General features: G+C 46.0%; 1 protein-coding gene across 1 annotated transcript in view; it reads left to right on the top strand.

The window, feature by feature from the left end:
- fat2 (FAT atypical cadherin 2) overlaps nucleotides 1-17,251 on the top strand; it is a 93,907-nt gene that overhangs the window by 59,373 nt on the left and 17,283 nt on the right. Inside the window, exons 17-23 of the mRNA XM_005741232.1 lie at nucleotides 6,936-7,147; nucleotides 8,130-8,267; nucleotides 8,349-8,492; nucleotides 11,935-12,132; nucleotides 12,882-13,482; nucleotides 13,568-13,768; nucleotides 15,271-15,428. Coding sequence (XP_005741289.1) covers nucleotides 6,936-7,147; nucleotides 8,130-8,267; nucleotides 8,349-8,492; nucleotides 11,935-12,132; nucleotides 12,882-13,482; nucleotides 13,568-13,768; nucleotides 15,271-15,428 — 1,652 coding nt within the window. The remainder of the gene's footprint in view (nucleotides 1-6,935; nucleotides 7,148-8,129; nucleotides 8,268-8,348; nucleotides 8,493-11,934; nucleotides 12,133-12,881; nucleotides 13,483-13,567; nucleotides 13,769-15,270; nucleotides 15,429-17,251) is intronic.

Raw genomic sequence — 17,251 nt, 5'->3', positions numbered from 1 at the left:
TGCTAAACCAAATATCAGGTGACCACTCGCTAACAGTAAATATAGACACAAAAAGGATTTCAGAATAAAAGCACAAAGAGAAAATGGGACCGTTGTTTGAGATTAATTTATTGTGACAGAGTTTTCTCCACTTTTGTTACTTTACAACAAAACGATATACAACTTTTATTGCTATGGGTGACTAGAGGCTCACTAATTAGCTGAGTATTTAAATTCATGACAACGATAATATTTCCTCTGCATTAATATTCAGGTAAAGGAAATGCTTTGGGCTCAGTCTGAATTTAAACAGTTTAATCATTTTGGACAAATAATCACAAGGTTTAAGTTTTTCTACCTGCAGATGTTTTTAAAAAGGATTAAGACTGTTGCCTTGGTGCAGAGAGGCTTTATTAATGCTGCAGATGGAGCAGCGAGCGCTCGCGAGCTTCGCCCTCTGCTGGGTTTAACAGTCGGACTGAACTGCAGTGTGGGACTATGTCACAGCTCGTTGCCAATAAATCATTAAAGGCCAGAAGAGGTGCACTCATCTGTTTATTTTGAAAAGCCAAGACAAGACGATCAGAATCTCAACTAGATGGGATTCACTGAGATTACAGGTTATTTTTGGTTCGTATGACACTTTAAAGCTGAAATGGAAAAGTGTGAAACTGTTGGCTCGGCCTGCACACCAGAGCAAAGAGACCAGCGAGCAGCACCACAGTTCCAGCAGTTTAGCGATTTCACTGATCGATGCAGCCTCTGCAACAACGCAGGTCACTAACTCACATGTCTTTACTTATTCTCAGTTTGAAGCGCTGTCAGCCTGCAGCACACACTCACGCTTGCATGAGTGTGTGACGGTCCTTCATGCAGCTGCTCTCTGGACAGCAGAAATAGTTCTGCGTGTCGTCCCGTTAGGATTGTTTTGTTTTTTTAACAGCCGGCTGACACTAGTTTCATATTTACCCAGCATACAGGATGTGACAATATGATTGGTCAGCGTAGTTATTTTTAGTTTGGTGAACTTTGAGCTGGTCGATGCTATGTCAGTGAAGAATTCCAGGCGAGCGGGTTGTGTTTGACCTGAATCGTGTGTTTTATGAATGGATCCTTCCCCCTGCAGAAGAGGGAGTGCTGTTTGTGTGTCGGAAGCTCGCACGCCTCCGGCGGGAATCGCCAACAGGAAGAGTTCAGCTTTCTGTCTGAGATGATTCACAAACAGCAGAAGCTCCAGTTTCTCCTGTTTTTCTCAAAGTTAATTTCCAATCAATACTCATCCATCCACAGCACGATTAGAGATGAGTGACTCACTGGCTTGTGGATAATTTATGATTTGAGTTTTTTGATGTCTGCAGAATGATTCAGAATTGAATCAATTATTGATCCTGTGCATCATCCGTAAACATCTCCGAGCATATTGTGGAGTACGCGGTCGTAAATAGTAAATCTCCCTCCGGCCTCTGATCAAATCAGGGGCGATTTTAGCCCATTTTTTAGCCCATTTTTGGGGGTGCTTCAGCATACAGTACGTAATTGAGATGGAACATTTTAACAACAAAAGTATAGATAACCCCTCCCCCCTCCCAAAGTGGTTTGTTCCAGCTCTCCCCTGCTCTGGCTCTAGCGCCGTTGCTGCCAGAGCGATGGTGGCTGAGACGCAGCGGAGCAGAGGTGGAAGTGTCTGGCTTAAAACAGGACATGTTAGCTGCCTTTAATCTTCAGTTACTCTTTATATAGTTAGGTAGGAGTCAGGCCATGTTTCTTTTTAGCTGAAAAATATTACACCAGGTAACCTGCAGTGTTGAAAACGTGTTTTCCGACTGTGTTTGCTACCCTACAATCCGTCCTGCTCTGTAGTAAAATCAGCAACATTTGACCGTCCTGTTGCTCCCATTTAAATGTATGCAGCCTATTTAAAATGTAAAACGTAACATTGTCCGCAGCCTACTGTTGTTACCACCGTCCTGTTTTAAATGTAATGAGAGAAACTGGTTATTTTGTCATATGTGCCGATATTGAACCCAAGGTACTAACTAGCTAACTGACTGGATGCCCATTAACCTTATAACTCCTGTTGTGTGTGTGTGTTTGTTTGTGTACAGAGAGACAGCCAGGTTCATAATGGATATGAGGTAGTTTTTTCAAAAAAAGGAGCCACATTCAGGTAAAAGTGTAAAATCAAATGATCCATCAATAAAGGATAATGTTGGATCAGTGTTTCAATATTTATATCCTTTATTAGATGTACATGTGGTTTGGTTATTTGCCTTTTGGTTAAAAGTAAACTGAGAGAGGACTTTTTTATTAGTGATCTTAATAGTATTTTTTAATCTAATTGAATACAATCTATTTGTGTATGATTGTCAGTCCAAAGAGGGAGAGAGGAAAGAGGAGAACATGAGGAGAAAGTACAAGGTCAGGAAGAACCAGGTAAGAAAACAGACAGGGAGTACTAACAGGCACAACAGAAACTGTTAAACTGGCAAAGAAAAACTAATTTTACTCGTACAATCTGGAAGTTGTGTTCTCCCTATGTTAAAGCTGCTATACACAGTCTGCAAAACAAACTGGGTTGTCAGCCCTGGCACTGCATTACCATATTGAGCTTCATTCAGAGGAAGTCACGGTTGCCAGAGACTTTTTGAAGCTCAAGAGTGAGGCTGGTGCCATCCCAGATATGTTAACATTGTACAATCTTCTGGATAATCAGATCTTCCCCGAACTGAAAACTGTTATTCAGGTTGCCCTAACAAACCCAGTTTGCAGCTGGAGCTGTGAGAGGTCTTTTAGTGTCTTGAGTCAGCTCCATACCTGGCTGAGAAGGACCATGGGTCAAAGCAGACTCCAGCACCTGGCTGTGATGTCAGTTGAGAAAGAAATGCTTGAGAGACTTGAACACCAAAATGTGATAGACAGATTTGCCAACCTCAAGCTGAGGCGACAGAGGATAAAAGACAAGAAAAAATCTGCAGAGCCATAGTAGTATCTGCAGTAAAGATCTTTTCATACATTGTATACATTGTACCAGAGGCTAAGGTGTCTCAGTTTTTTTACATTTTTTAATAATATTTTGTACATTTCAAAGACTCTTCTATTTTTGGAGTGTATTTTTATGTATCTGTATTGTATTATAATACACTAAAAGTGAATCTCTGTCCAAACAAATGCATTCAGCTTACTTTTTACTCACAGTGAGCATCATTCATTATTCTCCCGCAGTATTTAAGGTTAGGAAACTGCGATCGTGGCTCAAAGAGTTGGCAGTTTGTCTTGTAACCGGAAGGTTGTCGGTTCGAGCCCTGGCTCGGACGGTCTCGGTCGTTGTGTCCTTGGGCAAGACACTTCACCTGCCGCCTACTGGTGAGGCCAGAGGGGCCGATGGCGCGATATGGCAGCCTCGCCTCTGTCACCAACTGTAGCTACCTCCACCAGTGAGTGAATGAATAGTGGAATTGTAAAGCGCTATATAAATGCAATCCATTATTAGTATATGTATTTTTTAAAAATTCCAATCCATTCTTCTTTTGCAGCATTTAAATAACCTTGATCAGATTTGATGGTTTTGTTACAGACTTTCCAAAAAAGTGTTTTGCTTTTCTTTCACAAATGTGGGGATTAAATTGTGTTAAAATGTACAAAACAGTGATGTCATGTTTTGTGACGAGGACCCAGGCACAGAGAGACTTGATGAATTTAAGAATCTTATGATTTAATAAAGAAATTTGCAGACTTGCACAGAGATGGTAAAATTATGATGACTGATAATGGAGATGAAGACAACAGAGGATGAGGACAGGGAGGACCAGGGGTTTAAATGCACCAAGGGGACAGTCAGAGGGAACTCGGGACAACGGGAGACATTTAAGGATGCAGGGACTGACAGAGACAGGGAAGAAGTCTCATCGTGACGAGGAAAGTTTACCTTGCCTGGATGGGCAGCTCTCTGGGTGCTCAGCACCCCAAAGCTCTGATCCTAGAATCGCCCCTGGATCAAATGCTGTTTGTCACACACCGGACACGCAGCACTTTGTCTCTCTTACTGCAGCTCTGTACTGTGAGCCAGAGCGCACAAATCTCTGCGAGCTGTGTAAGCTCCAGAACCAAAAGACAGCGCCATCACACAAATGAGGAAAACCTCAGTGACGTGTCACTTCACGCATCTGCTCAGGCGCAAAAACACAACGTCAAGCTGGAAACAAAAGTCTTCCATGCATCATCGTTTCAGTTATAGGATTTGAGATGAACAGTTTATAGCATCACAGTTTGATTCTTGGGCTGGATTAGAGCAGCTTCACATGAGTCACAGTTCAAAATAATCCTTCTTTTTCTCGCACTGGACCTCAGTTCATCCTCTGTCTGAAACAAGCTGTTTAAGCCCTTGAAGCTGGCTTTGTTCTGATTGGCTGACCATTATAAACAGACAGTCTAACAGCTTCCTCTCTGTGATGTAATCCTAATCTAAAGAGTGTTTAGAGCACTCAGGCTTCCCTGGCAGTATGGGGAGGTGATGGGGGAGAGGGAGGGCTTTGCTGCTCAGGGCCCAGATGATAAGTGAAAGAAAATGGATGAATGGATCTATTGGTCTTTATTTTCTTTATTTTCTTGTACTTTTGTCTTGTTTGCCTGACTTTTAGGATTTCTAGGGCCTCCTCCACCTTCTGATAAATATATGAGTTGACTCTGCCCTCCACGGAGACGCTCGTGATCAGCATCTTTTGATGTTCGTGGCCGAGTTGTTGGGGGTTTTCTTCATTGTCCAGTCTGGGACCAGAATGAAGACTCTACTGAGCTTGAAGCTGAGCTTGCTGCTTCCAACAGTGCGAGAAAAGCTGCTGTAGAAAACCCAGATGATCCGAGCTGCCTTTAACCTGATTCCGGATGATCCAAGAATTTTCCAGAGGCCTTAACGTTTGGCAGCGTTTGTCTTTCAGGGCTGTGCTCAGTAATGTGGGTGGAGATCTGAAACCAAGCTTCGAGGCGGGCTGCTCTGTTAGTGTTCCGCACATTTCCTCTTAGACTTTATGTCTTTTTTAGTAGTTGTTGGGAAACATTACCATGCACTGAAAGTTAGTTATTGGCACAGAATTGCAGCGGTGACACAAAGGGAGGAAAAAAATAGTAAATCTGCAGAGTAAAAAGTGAAATCGCGGACTTCCTGCCAAGTTTGTAAAATGTGTTTCTGTTACTTCACTGAACGTTACTGATCTTTCACAGGCTGCGAACTTGAGGAATGTGTGAGCTGAAAACGCTCCAAAATCCCTCCTTTGACATTTGCCGGTAATGCGCCATTACGCCCAGAGGTCATTTGTGTCACCAAATCATGTGGGTGAGATCAGAGATGTTAATGAAGAGGGAGACGCACCGTGGCAGCTTCCAGTGAAACGAGTCGTGAATGACAGGACTCGTCAAAAGCAAGCTAGCCTGGACTTGATGTCTTGGCTCTCTGATTATTTTCTTTGAGCCCACACACACCAGCGCACATTAGCGCAGATGTGAATCAACCTGTCAGGAGCTGCTGTCACGCTCTCACATTCTTCATGGTTTTTCTGCTTTTTGCTGTGAATAAAATTCATAATTGTAAAGATTTCATTTTTCACAAAGAAGCTTGGTTTACCCCGCCTCTCGCCCTATGACAGCTGGGATAGGCTCCAGCGCCCCCCGCGACCCTGAAAAGGATAAGCGGAAGCGAATGGATGGATGGAAGCTTGGTTTATTTTATTAAAGTCATCAGTTTAAGCTTTTAAATCACGGGTGTCAAACATTTGTCCCGGGGACCAGTGCCGGCCCCTGAGAGGTGCAGCTTTGGTCCTGTGGAGGGTCAGTGTGGATGGAGGGTTGAACTGAAAATGAGCTCTTCATTTAGGGTTGAGTCCAAAGAGGGCAAAATATGACCCACTGGGAGACTAACTGGAATTATAAGAAACCCACAGTGAGGCTGAGAAGCACTAAAAAGGTTATCAGGGAAGTGTAAGCAGCTGGGCAGAATGAGACACCGAACACGACACGAGGGAAACAAAAACAGACGCAAAGCACAAGGAACAGCTTTCAAAATAAAACAGGAAGTGAGGTCCGAGATAAAGGTGGTGTAGGAGCAGAGTGGGTGTGAGGAGCGTTAAAAATGTGTCCAAACTCCTGGAGTCGGTTGGTCACACAGGGACTAAATACATACAGACTTTGTGGGGCCGCTTGTGGCTCATGGTGCACACTGAATCGTGGGAAGTCGAGCTCACAAAGCAACCTTCTGATTAGCAGGCCGCCTGCTCTGAGCCACAGATACAACAGATCAACAGTGAGGAGAGTGAGGGCTCCATCCAGGTGATGTGACCCAGTTATCTGCACCACTTAATTAAAATTGAAGGAGATGTAAAAAGGTTGAGTCCAGTTTACTTTATCTGCCCTTTGGCAGCGCCATTAAAAAGGCCTATCATCCCCAGTTTCTGATTGGCCGAAGGGCTTCATCAAAACAGTAATTATGAAAGAATTCATGTGCCGGTTTCGGTCTTGTACCCACTTGTGAGCGTTTCCCTGTAATGTGTTTGTAACTGCACAGTGTGCGTGCCTCCGCAAACCCTCAGAAATATGAGCAGTGTTTGATCTAATGTACGAGGTGTTCACTTCTCCACTATCAGCTACGATCAGCGCTCTTAAGCAAGGCATTCAGCTTATTGCTTTAACACATTGGCTGCAGAGCTGCTGAGTGGTGATAAAAGCTGTGCAGTGGACTTACTGTCCAGGTGAGAATGCACAGAGGCGTGTCACATGATACCATACACAGAAGGAGGGAAGTTTGTACTGCAGGGAAAGAGGAAGGAAGCGAGGGCACTCTGATTTACTGAGCTCAACTCTTCTCTCCTGTCCCGTGTCTCCTGCTTCTCGAGGCGAGGATGGAATTTTGAGCAAATTTAGCACCAGTGTCGGAGCACGTGATAAACCAGCCGTTTCCCTTCATGCAGGTCTCGTGACCCTCGTGGCCCCGCTGGATTTTGAGGTTTCCCGGGAGTACTACCTGTCTGTGGAGGGGAGCCGTGGGAAGTCGCCACTCAGTGACATCGCCACGGTCATCATTAACGTGACAGACGTGAACGACAACCCGCCGGTGTTTGGGCGCAGTGACTACAGTGCCGAGGTGTCGGAGGATCTATCACCTGGGCGCCTAGTGATGAAGGTGAGAGGTGTGACTCACACGAGGTCGGTCGTTGTTGTGTATGGAGTCCGCATGCTGGGTTTATGTAGCACATGCTCAAGCTTTTAATTAACAATGTTCCCCAGGTCGTACACAGAGACGCACTGACAGCTTCACAGCTGAGGGGCAATCTGCATGTATTTAGTGCTCATGCAAGCTGATGATCTCATAACACGTGCTAATGTAAAGAAAACAAGTGATGAAAAACATCATTCACACACATTAATAACAGCACGGGAGGAGCACGCACACACATGCAGTTGTTCAGCAGCACGTCAGCGTCATCCTTTCAGGCCAGCAGCAGAGATAACACAGCTCACCGCCTCCCGACGGTCACAGCTGGGCTGCGTGATTCTCTCCTCCTCGTTTTTCTTGTCATTTGTTCCCACGTCGTCAGGCTCACCTTTAAATAACGAGACAGAGGTTCTGGTAGCGGAATGAAAGGATTCGTTAGTTGCAGTCACCGAGGAGGAGAAGTCGGGCGGGACAACTTCAAAACATGGCATTATTCATTTTCAGTCTTTTTTTAATCTATTATCAAGTTTTGACTTTTAATAATAATGTTACAGTCGAACCAACCCAGATTAACTGGATGACTCATTGAAGTTATTATGTTAGAGAGAACAAAAGTATGATAATGATACTGAAGCTGAAGAGGCAAAAATCCAAGTCCAATCTAATCCTCATTTAAATGAAGGTGAGAACGAGTGCGCTGTTGTGAGGAAGATGCACGCTGTGCGGACGCAGCTGCTGAAAGCTTGAGAGGCTGGATGTGAAGAGTCCTCCAGCCAAGGAGCCACATTCAGACCTTCGCACAGCGCTCAGCTCTCCGTGACCTTTGACCCGCTCGCAAGTCAACTTGTCGGTGTGTCGTGGGGATGTTTTGTGTGACCCCTGACCTCCAAAGAGGTAGGCGCAGTTATTCCTCTCCCGATTTTCATCCTTGCTTTTTCTCCATGTCCAGGTAACTGCCACAGATGAGGATGGCCCCGTCAATAACCTGCTGCGCTACTCGATTGTGAGCGGCGACCTTCTGCAACAGTTCTCCGTCGACGCTCGCAGCGGTGACATCACTGTCCGCACTGCGCTGGACAGAGAGGAGGTGAGCGTGCTCAGGAGCAATGTGAGCTGCGTCGCACTAAAGAAGCAGCAGGTCACGTGAAAACTCTCTCCTCATCTGCAGATCCCTCACTACTCCCTAACGGTGCAGGCAGCAGACGAAGGCAGCCCACCTCTGTCCTCGGCCGTCCTCGTCGCCGTCACCGTCAACGACGTCAACGACAACCCGCCTGTTTTCTCTCAGGTCAACCACAGTCTGCTGCTGCAGGTACAACGACCCGAGCGTCACCCACGCAGGCTGGAAGCCTTTATTCGTTTAAAATATTAATGTTATTATTATGCTGACAGATATTCCCCAGATTCCAAAGCGTGTTCCTGCTGCTGTTCGAGTTGACCTAGAAAACAAGCTTTAAAATGAGCTGCAATGAGCCCAACACACCACATTTGAGGGGTGATGAGAGTCTCACCATGTTCTGTAAATATTCAGACTTTATATTCTCAGGTCAAAGGTTTGCTTCTTAAGTAGTGATTTTAATCTCGGAGAAGTTCTCCGCTGTTTTATCCCTTATGTATAACTTTCTAAGAAAAACATTCCCATTTTTTTGTACATTTGTTGTTTTTTGATCCAAGCTCAGTGGTCCATATATTCCCCCGCCTCATGCCCAGGTTTATAATCACTCTGTCACCCTGCAGATATGTAATGTGGGCTTTAGGATAGTTTCTGTCCTAATGAATCCTAGATCATAAACGGATTTGATAGCTGAGCACATCACAGGTAAGGCAGGGAGATTAGGTTTGTGCCTCTGCAGCTTTAAAAAGACACAATCATGACTGCACCACACGCCTGCGTCAGGAAAAAGAGAGTTATGTCGAGGGAAAGAAATACGTGTGTGTACCCAGAACCGGCCAGAATGAATCCCCTGTCATTAATAAGCTTGGCTGTCCTCAGGGAGGGCGCCACAGTTACAGTCCTGTGTGACTTTTGACACCTGTGGATAAACACAGACAGAGACAAGCGGTTAAGGCGTCCCCGTAAAGCAGCTGCTCGGCCTAACAAGGTGATAATGGAGACAGATGACCTGATGGCTGCAGGTAATTAAAGAGAGCTCACTACAGGTGACCGTTTATCCACCTGTCAGTACTCTCTGTGACAGGTGGATATATGCTGCTCCGTCATCAGAGCGGTTTCTGAGCTTTCAGGGATCAAAGCGGCAGAAAGACGTCAGCGTTTCGCTCTCACCTGAAACTCCTAATTACGTTGCAAAGTCAAAGCTTTCGCTCCAGTGTGTATTTTTGGATGCTTCATTGGGATGTGGATGCCCACATGCCTGCGTGCGTGGACATGAATTCACGCTGCTGGCAGTCCCATCGCAGCGCCTCACTGACAGTTACTGTTTCCCCCGCCAGCTCGCAAACTTCCATCGAGTCACTGATCCAGGACCGAAACACTGCCAAACCCAGTGTGAGGACAAATCCGGACTCTGGGTTATCGTCCCATCTGCCGACAGCTCCGCAGCCAGCTCTGCCTGATGAAGAAACTCAGAAAGAATGCAGCTTTAAGATAATTGCACGTTCCACCTGCACATTGGTCTCGCTATCATGAAGCTGAGCTTCGTCTCTCCTGCGTCCTGTGAGGCGTGCTGTAGTTGGAAGTTTAAAGGTCCTCTCTCGGAGGTGTTGCACATTTTAGTCCATTAACTCTGATGCATCCTCTCCCAAAGCACGCCGCATGTTTTTAGATTGATAACCTATTTTTCCAGGAAGCTCTGGTTTCTATTAATTCCCTACAATATGAAAATCAGCATGCAAAGCCTCTTAAATTAGTTGAGATAGTAGGTAATCCATCACAGCAAACAGCTGAAGGTCTTCATTATTTTCTGGCACAGTCAGTGGAAACAGGAGGGAGTCACTCTACAAACAGCTTCCATGAAACGACGCCGAAGTGTCTCTGAGCTGTACAGACATGCCAGCTGTTCTTTAAATGACCAGTAAACACGAATGGAGTGCTAAACAGGAAGAGTGTGATCAGTGTGGCTCTGTGCAGCACACATAAGATATTTGACATCCATCCATCCACCCACCACGCTATCAATCCACCAATTCATTCAATCATCCATCTATCCATCCATTCACCCACCAGCAGAGATGGGCAGTAAGGCGTTACTTGTAACGTGTAATCTGATTACTTTTTTCAGGTAACGAGTAAAGTAAGGGATTACTATTGCAAAAACGGTAATTAGATTACCGTTACTTTCCCGTAGGAACGCTGCGTTACTGCGTTACTAAAACCGTGATTTCTTTTTTGCGAGAACATCTCATGACAGTGACGTAAGCGAGTGCGACGTTCGTGACAACAGCTGTGTGCAGATCAACAGTGGATCACATATCGAATCAGAATCAGAATCAGAAAGGGTTTTATTGCCAAATGTTGAGCGGGTTTACAACATTAGGAAATTGCTGCGGTGCTTCAGTGCAAACATATTGTTATAAATACTGTTATAAATTAAGCTTAAATAGACATGAAAATAAAAATGAGAATAAGAATTAAAAGTGCTAAGGATAGAAAGAAGGATAGAAAGATATATACATGATATATACATGTATGAATGCGGGAGAGAGTATGAGCGTGCAGCGTTTAAAGCGTGGAAGTACTGACCTTACTTTGAGTTTGATTCCATAAAAAGTGACAAAAACATTAGCGTCCATCGTGCGTGGGAAGAAAACTTCTTTTTGCAGCGAAAAAAACCCTAAACTTCCGAGCAAGCACCAGGAGTGCGCTACCACGTAATGGGAAACTAACAGAGAAACTCGCGGATTCTTCCACTGACCGCTGCTGCACACCTGCACCAGGGTAAACCTCCGCCTACCCTACTCCTGCTTTACAGGTGAAAATAGAGCAAAAGGACCGCTAGTCTTTGACTTTATTTATTTTCTGCTGTGTTTTACTTGCATCTATGTGAAAGACTGAGTGTAAACACACACAAAAAAATATTTTATGTGCTGGAATGTGCAGAAAATAGGTTTAAATATTAAACAAATTTCTTCCAGTCAGAGAATGTTGCAGATAATTAAATTTTTGCTTGATGCATAAAGTTAAAACTAATAAAACAAGTTTTAAAAAGAGACTTTTCCATTTGATTACATTTTGTATGATGAATTATGCAGAAAAAGTAGAATTGGGCTGAAAGATCTATCGCTTCATCACCTATTCAGGTTGCAAATCGTGTTTTTAAAAAGTAACTAAGTAACTAATTTTGAAAATAAATAATCAGTAAAGTAACGGGATTACTTTTTGGGGGGAGTAATCTGTAATTAGTTACTGATTACTTTTTTCAAGTAACTTGACCAACACTGCCCACCAGTCACTGAGCCTAAACAGGCCAGTGTGAGTGAAGTGGATGTGAGCCGAGTGTGTTTGAGTATAATCAATGCTTCACATGTTCCTGCAGACAGAACATTTCTAACTGTCAGATTAAATCCTGCAGAATGAGCTGGATGACGTTGCAGTGTATCTCCCATCACATGCTTGATGTCATGAAATAGGCAGAGCAACTATACAGGCAGTGTTGCATGTGAATGATTCAACACGAGGTAGAACATACTAAATCTCTGGTTAATGGGAGCTCTGAGGTCGATGTTGGAGCTCTGTGGTGCTGGGATAAGGAGAACATCCTTAGAAGCACAAAACTGAATAAAAATGTGTCCCGCAGGAGGGCGAGGCGGTTGGCAGCAGCATCCTCCAGCTGGTGGTGACGGACAAAGACACCCCAAGGAACGGCCCGCCTTTCTCCTTCCACATTGTCAGCGGGAACGAGGACCGCCGTTTCCATGTGGACCAGGGCGGCCTGCTGTCGCTCTCTGCTCCGCTCAGGAAGAAGGTGAAAGCTCACCATCAGCTCAAGATACAGGTGAGAAGCTCTTGTCTTTCTCTCACAAACTCTCACTGCAGGAAAGACATCTTAGAAAGTTTGTCTCAGCTTTGGAAGTGCTGAGCGTCGCTCCCGGCCTCAGCCACTGTGCTGTCCAGAGAGGTGAAGAAAAGTTAGAACAAAGTCGTCTTTATGGTTTTCTGTGGTTCTGAACTGTCAAGACTGACCCTGCACACCCAGTAACGATGACTGAGTTTGAATACAGGAATTATTTAAGCTGGAAAAATGAAAGTCAGAAGAATGACCCTGCTTCAACTCTTCACTATAATCCATTTACAGAAGGGGTTATTCTGAGGGTTCAGGCTGTTTCAGGTTGCAGCTGATGGTGCATATTCGTGTCCTGCACTGTATGGATTTTGTTGGCTGGAACAAATATATTTTGGGATGCTGAGAGATGATACTTTAGTCCAAAATGCTCCATTTTTCATTTTGTTCTCTGCTGTCAGAGGGAGAAAAAAATAAATCACAGTGGTTGGACAGTGTTTGGTTGATCACAACAAAGAAACAAAAGGATTAATATGAAATGTGAAATACAAATGTTTTTGCTTTGATTGCAAGTGAGAAAAAAGTTTATTAGAAAGCATTAGAGAGGAGGGAGACACGCACCTGCACACCTGTAAATGCATAAGGAGAAACAGACATGTTACCTGTCCCAGCTTTTACATTTCAATGATATTTCATAAGAACAAATCAAATCATTTAATTTTTTGTGCTCCACCTTTGCCCAGGTGACAGACAGCGGCCACCCTCCCCTGTCCTCCATCTGCGTGGTCAATATCAATGTCACCGAGGAGAGCAAGTATCCTCCGTCTGTGGTGCCGCTTGAGGTCTCCATCACCACCTCCGGAGGGCTGTTTGCAAACCGGGTTGTCGGCAGGCTCCACGCCTCAGACCAGGATGTGCAGGACGTCCTGACCTACAGCCTGGTCTCGCAGAGTCCCGACGCCAGGAGCTTCTCCGTAGACCAGGCTGACGGCAAAATCTGGGCAGACGAACACCTGGAGGAGGGCTCGTACGCGCTCAATGTCAGCGTGAGCGACGGGAAGTTCACCGTCTGGACCGGGGTCAAAGTTCACGTGTGGGTGGCCACTCAGCAAGCGTTGGACTCTGGACTGACTCTGCAGCTGGTTGGGATGTCGCCGGAGGAGTTCCTGGGCGATCACTGGAGAGGCCTCCAGCGCAGCCTGGGACAAGAGCTGGATCTCCCCCGGCAGGAGCTCCACCTGGCCAGCCTACAGCAGCGGCCTGACCCCCGGGCCCTGGAGGCCCTGCTCATCTGGAGGCCTCAGGGCGGCCCCGTTCGGCCCCTGCCCACCAGCAGGCTCGCAGGTGAAAGTGCTGCATGATCACACGTGGTCAGTGAGGTCAGTGTTCAGTATGTGTGCCATCTGACATGTTGGACTCTTTGGTACAGGAATTATATCGGACATCGAGGACTCTCTGGGCCTCAGCATCCTCAGAGTGAGTCACAACGGCTGTCTGGGCAGCGGATGCCCACCGCGAGGCTGCAGGAACTCCGTGCGGCTGTCGGGAGAGAGGCTGGGCCATTTCACCACCGCCAGAGCTACTTACATCACCCCGCAGCACACCTGGGAGAGCGCCTGCCCCTGCAACCGTACGTCCACCTGTCTGTCTGTACTCAGAGCATATGTACGTATGAGTGAGCTGACAGGGTGCAGCAGCTGTTTCTGACATCTTCTGAAGAGCAGCATGTTTGAATCGTAAAGTTCGGGCCTGCAGGTTTGCAGGATAAGTGTGCTGCAGTAGAGTCATGTGACTGAACACCCACAGAGGGCACAGCGTCCTCCTGGGTTATTCAGCTGTGGTGTAACTGAGCGAACCTGACATGAGGCCGGTTCAGCTCTTTATCGAGTCCTCTGTCACACGTGTAGGACTAGGCTTCTAAGCGAGCTTTCTGTTCGTGGAGGCTGGTGACTTTAAAGTGAACATCGTTGTAGGGTCTCTACCTGGAAAACGATATATACTGCATGCTTACATGCTGTGTTATGATGACGAGTACACTGACCTCCTAACCCCTGACGTCTCTCCATATTCAAAGAGCTGCAGAGAAAATGATCTTTTCATGCTTCAGTGTGTGCAGCCGGAGTTTCGTCCTTTTCTTCCTGAGTTCTGAGGATGAGGAGGGTAAATATTCTCACCAGTGTCAGCCTGTTCTGGTGCATCATGTCGTTCAGGTTAACCTCCCTGCGGTTACACAAACTGAACTGAGGGAGTAAATCCCCGGATTTCATGAATGGCTGTCAGTATTCCCTCAGCGGGCCACATTGGGATTTGTGCAGGCATTCCTGTATGGATTATAGCTGCAGGGGGTTTTCCTCTGGCTCTTCTTGTCACCAACATGTCTGACTCTACTTTACTTTTTAACCCTCTGCTCTTAAAACCAGTAAAGGCTGAGTTTTGTGCCAGATGTGCCACACTGCAGGTCCAAATGAAACTGCTGCCACGTGTTTCTTCTGCAGCTCAAAGTTCACAAGTTCAGTTTAGAAAAAAGGTAAAAATCAGAGTTCCTGGGCTCCGATCGACTTTGGTGTTGTTAGTAAACCTCCCCACAGGCATCATCAAAGTTTAATCTTAGAACAACTAAAAAACAAAAGCAGAAGAGAAATTTGCTCATGGCTCTTATTTGCTCTGGGTTGCCAGACTGGACTCGTGGTTGCCGTCTGTGCCTGACTCTTTGCTCTGTTTTTTTCCTTTTCCAGTAACAACATCAAATAAATTTTCTCTCAGATCAGAGATCACACATTACAGGTTACCACCTCGTTTCATCTGAAGGTGTAAAAACATCAAAAGAGCCGCGCCTTTTAACACAGATTAGGATTATTAAAGATAAGTGGATGCCTAGCTGATTTGGTGAGAACTGCTCTGCAGGTATTTAGTGAGACAAACATAAGATTCCTGATCTCAGAAGCTCGCCGCGGTGGCACCCTCATGGTTGACGCGGTTAAAGTCCGAAAGACAGAATACGTAGAAGTCATCCAAAAATAAAAATCAGATGATCAACACATTTACTCAGGAGAGGATAAACCAGGCAAACGCCTGGCCAGCTCATTCTTCTGTGTGTGACCTCTGCTTGTGTTTCCTCTGTTTGTGTCTCAGAGTCGGCGCTGAGGTTCGACAGTAGGTCCTACCTGAGGTACCTTCACCGTAAGGATGAGGACAACCAGGACTTCAAACTGTCACTGAGGTTCAAGACGATCGAGAAGCAGGGCGTCATTGTGTCCACCAACAGCAGCACCGGCTGGGGAGCTTTACAGGTATGGATGCATCTGCGGTGCTGTCATCAGAGAGCCGGACATCTTTGGTTTTACAACTGATGTAGTCTTCCTGAGAACACATCAGAGCTCTCACTGTTTCAGAAGTGTGCAATGAACTATGTCTGCCTGATCCTGTTGAACACTGTTGCAGTGTAGGGGTTTGTGTGAGAGGTTACCCAGAATGCACTTCGTTCCAGTTTATTCCGACTCTGAGAGAAGCTCACAGAAAGGCTTGAGTGGCTTCGTTAAATACACTAAAGTCATTGCTGCGGATTAGAGGGGTCACATGACCAGATCAAACCGGGACCTGCGTCATGCGCCTCCTCAGCCAGCGTAGAAGCTTCATGCAGGTCTGTGATTCAGAACCGTTTCTGAAATTCAATCAGGCATTTAGGACATGAGCACATGAAAGTACCTGTCACGCAGAGATACAAGAAAGGAATACCCGATATGCTCTCGATTTGTCAGGAGAACCAGCATGATGGTGAGGAGTTTTATTTCAAAGCAGTGACTAAAGAAAGCTGAACATCTCTACAACAAACTCCACTCTCACGCTGGCCTGCCTCGTCAGCTCACAGAGGTCCGGGACATCGCTGGAATTTCACACCGAAGAAGGCAACGTCGTCTAAAAACAGGCGGACTGACCCAGATTCACCACAGTGAGAAGAACACAGACCAGCAGCTCGGCGGGTATCAGATACTTCACACACACACACGGCGGCCGACAAACAGAAGCAAATCAAATATCGGTATTTACGATGATGTGAGTGGGGATGAAGTGAAGCACCAGGTCATATCTGTGAATCATAGCTGGAAACTTTCAGGGTAGGTGTAGAAAAGAGGACTCGTATGCAGGACTCCTTTGGGAGAAGACAGTGGATGTATTTACAGTGCGGTAAAGGTGTAACAGTATATAAGTGAAAACACACGTAGTGACTCCTTCCAAACAGTAATCCCGAGTGGCGGTCCAGCTCCCGTGATCTCTCTCTCCGTTTCCCTCCTGGTGGCAAACACACAAACACACACGGAGTAACTAAACAATCCTCAGATCAACGTAAACTGCCACAAAAACCATCCGCGCTGCTCTACCGTGCTTCACACAATGATCCAGCGCTGACCGAAGCTCGATCGCCCTGTTAAGTAGGCAGCCCGGGAGATGGCGGATAATTGGCTACAGCTGGTCGGCTCCGATCAACAACAGGTGCGGCCAGTCTCTGCGCGGGAATGCCGTCACAGCTCGGAGGTAAACAATCCCGTTACGAGAGAGAGAGAGAGAGAGAGAGTGGGAGAGAGGGGAAGGGAGTGACATGCACACAATAACACATGGGCAGGCATCCAGGCGAGGGCTGTCGGACCATGACAGAAACATTTTGGGATGAAAAGCCTCACTCGACGGTCCCCACAGAGACCCGCCTTAAATCAACTCAGCGGCTCTGCTGCTAAATTAGTGTCAAACAACGTTATTAAACATTTGCCAGCTGAGATGACCAGCTCAGGGGAAACTTCCTGTGAATGAAGGAATCAGAAATCCTTGTTCCGCCAAATGCTGCAGTTTTCTTTCTTTGTGTCTCAGGAGAGCAGCAATAGAGACACACACGTCTTCTTACCTGCTTGACTTTGTAAAAGAGGAAAATGCGAGCACGCTGCTTATCGTGCACGTCTGTGTAGGAACTGTATTTCATCTCGATGTGTGAGTGTGGAGCAGGAATCAGTTCACATCCACACTCACCTTGGGTAACTCTACAAATGCAAAAACTGAGCGAGAGGGGCTGCTAGTGTGTGTGTGTGTGTGTGTGTGTGTGTGTGTGTGTGTGTGTGTGTGT

This window comes from Pundamilia nyererei, unplaced genomic scaffold, assembly GCF_000239375.1.
Source record: "Pundamilia nyererei isolate P.nyererei 1_Seehausen unplaced genomic scaffold, PunNye1.0 scaffold00108, whole genome shotgun sequence".
NCBI classification, from domain to species: Eukaryota; Metazoa; Chordata; class Actinopteri; order Cichliformes; family Cichlidae; genus Pundamilia; species Pundamilia nyererei.
This window is presented reverse-complemented; position numbering and strand designations above follow the sequence as displayed.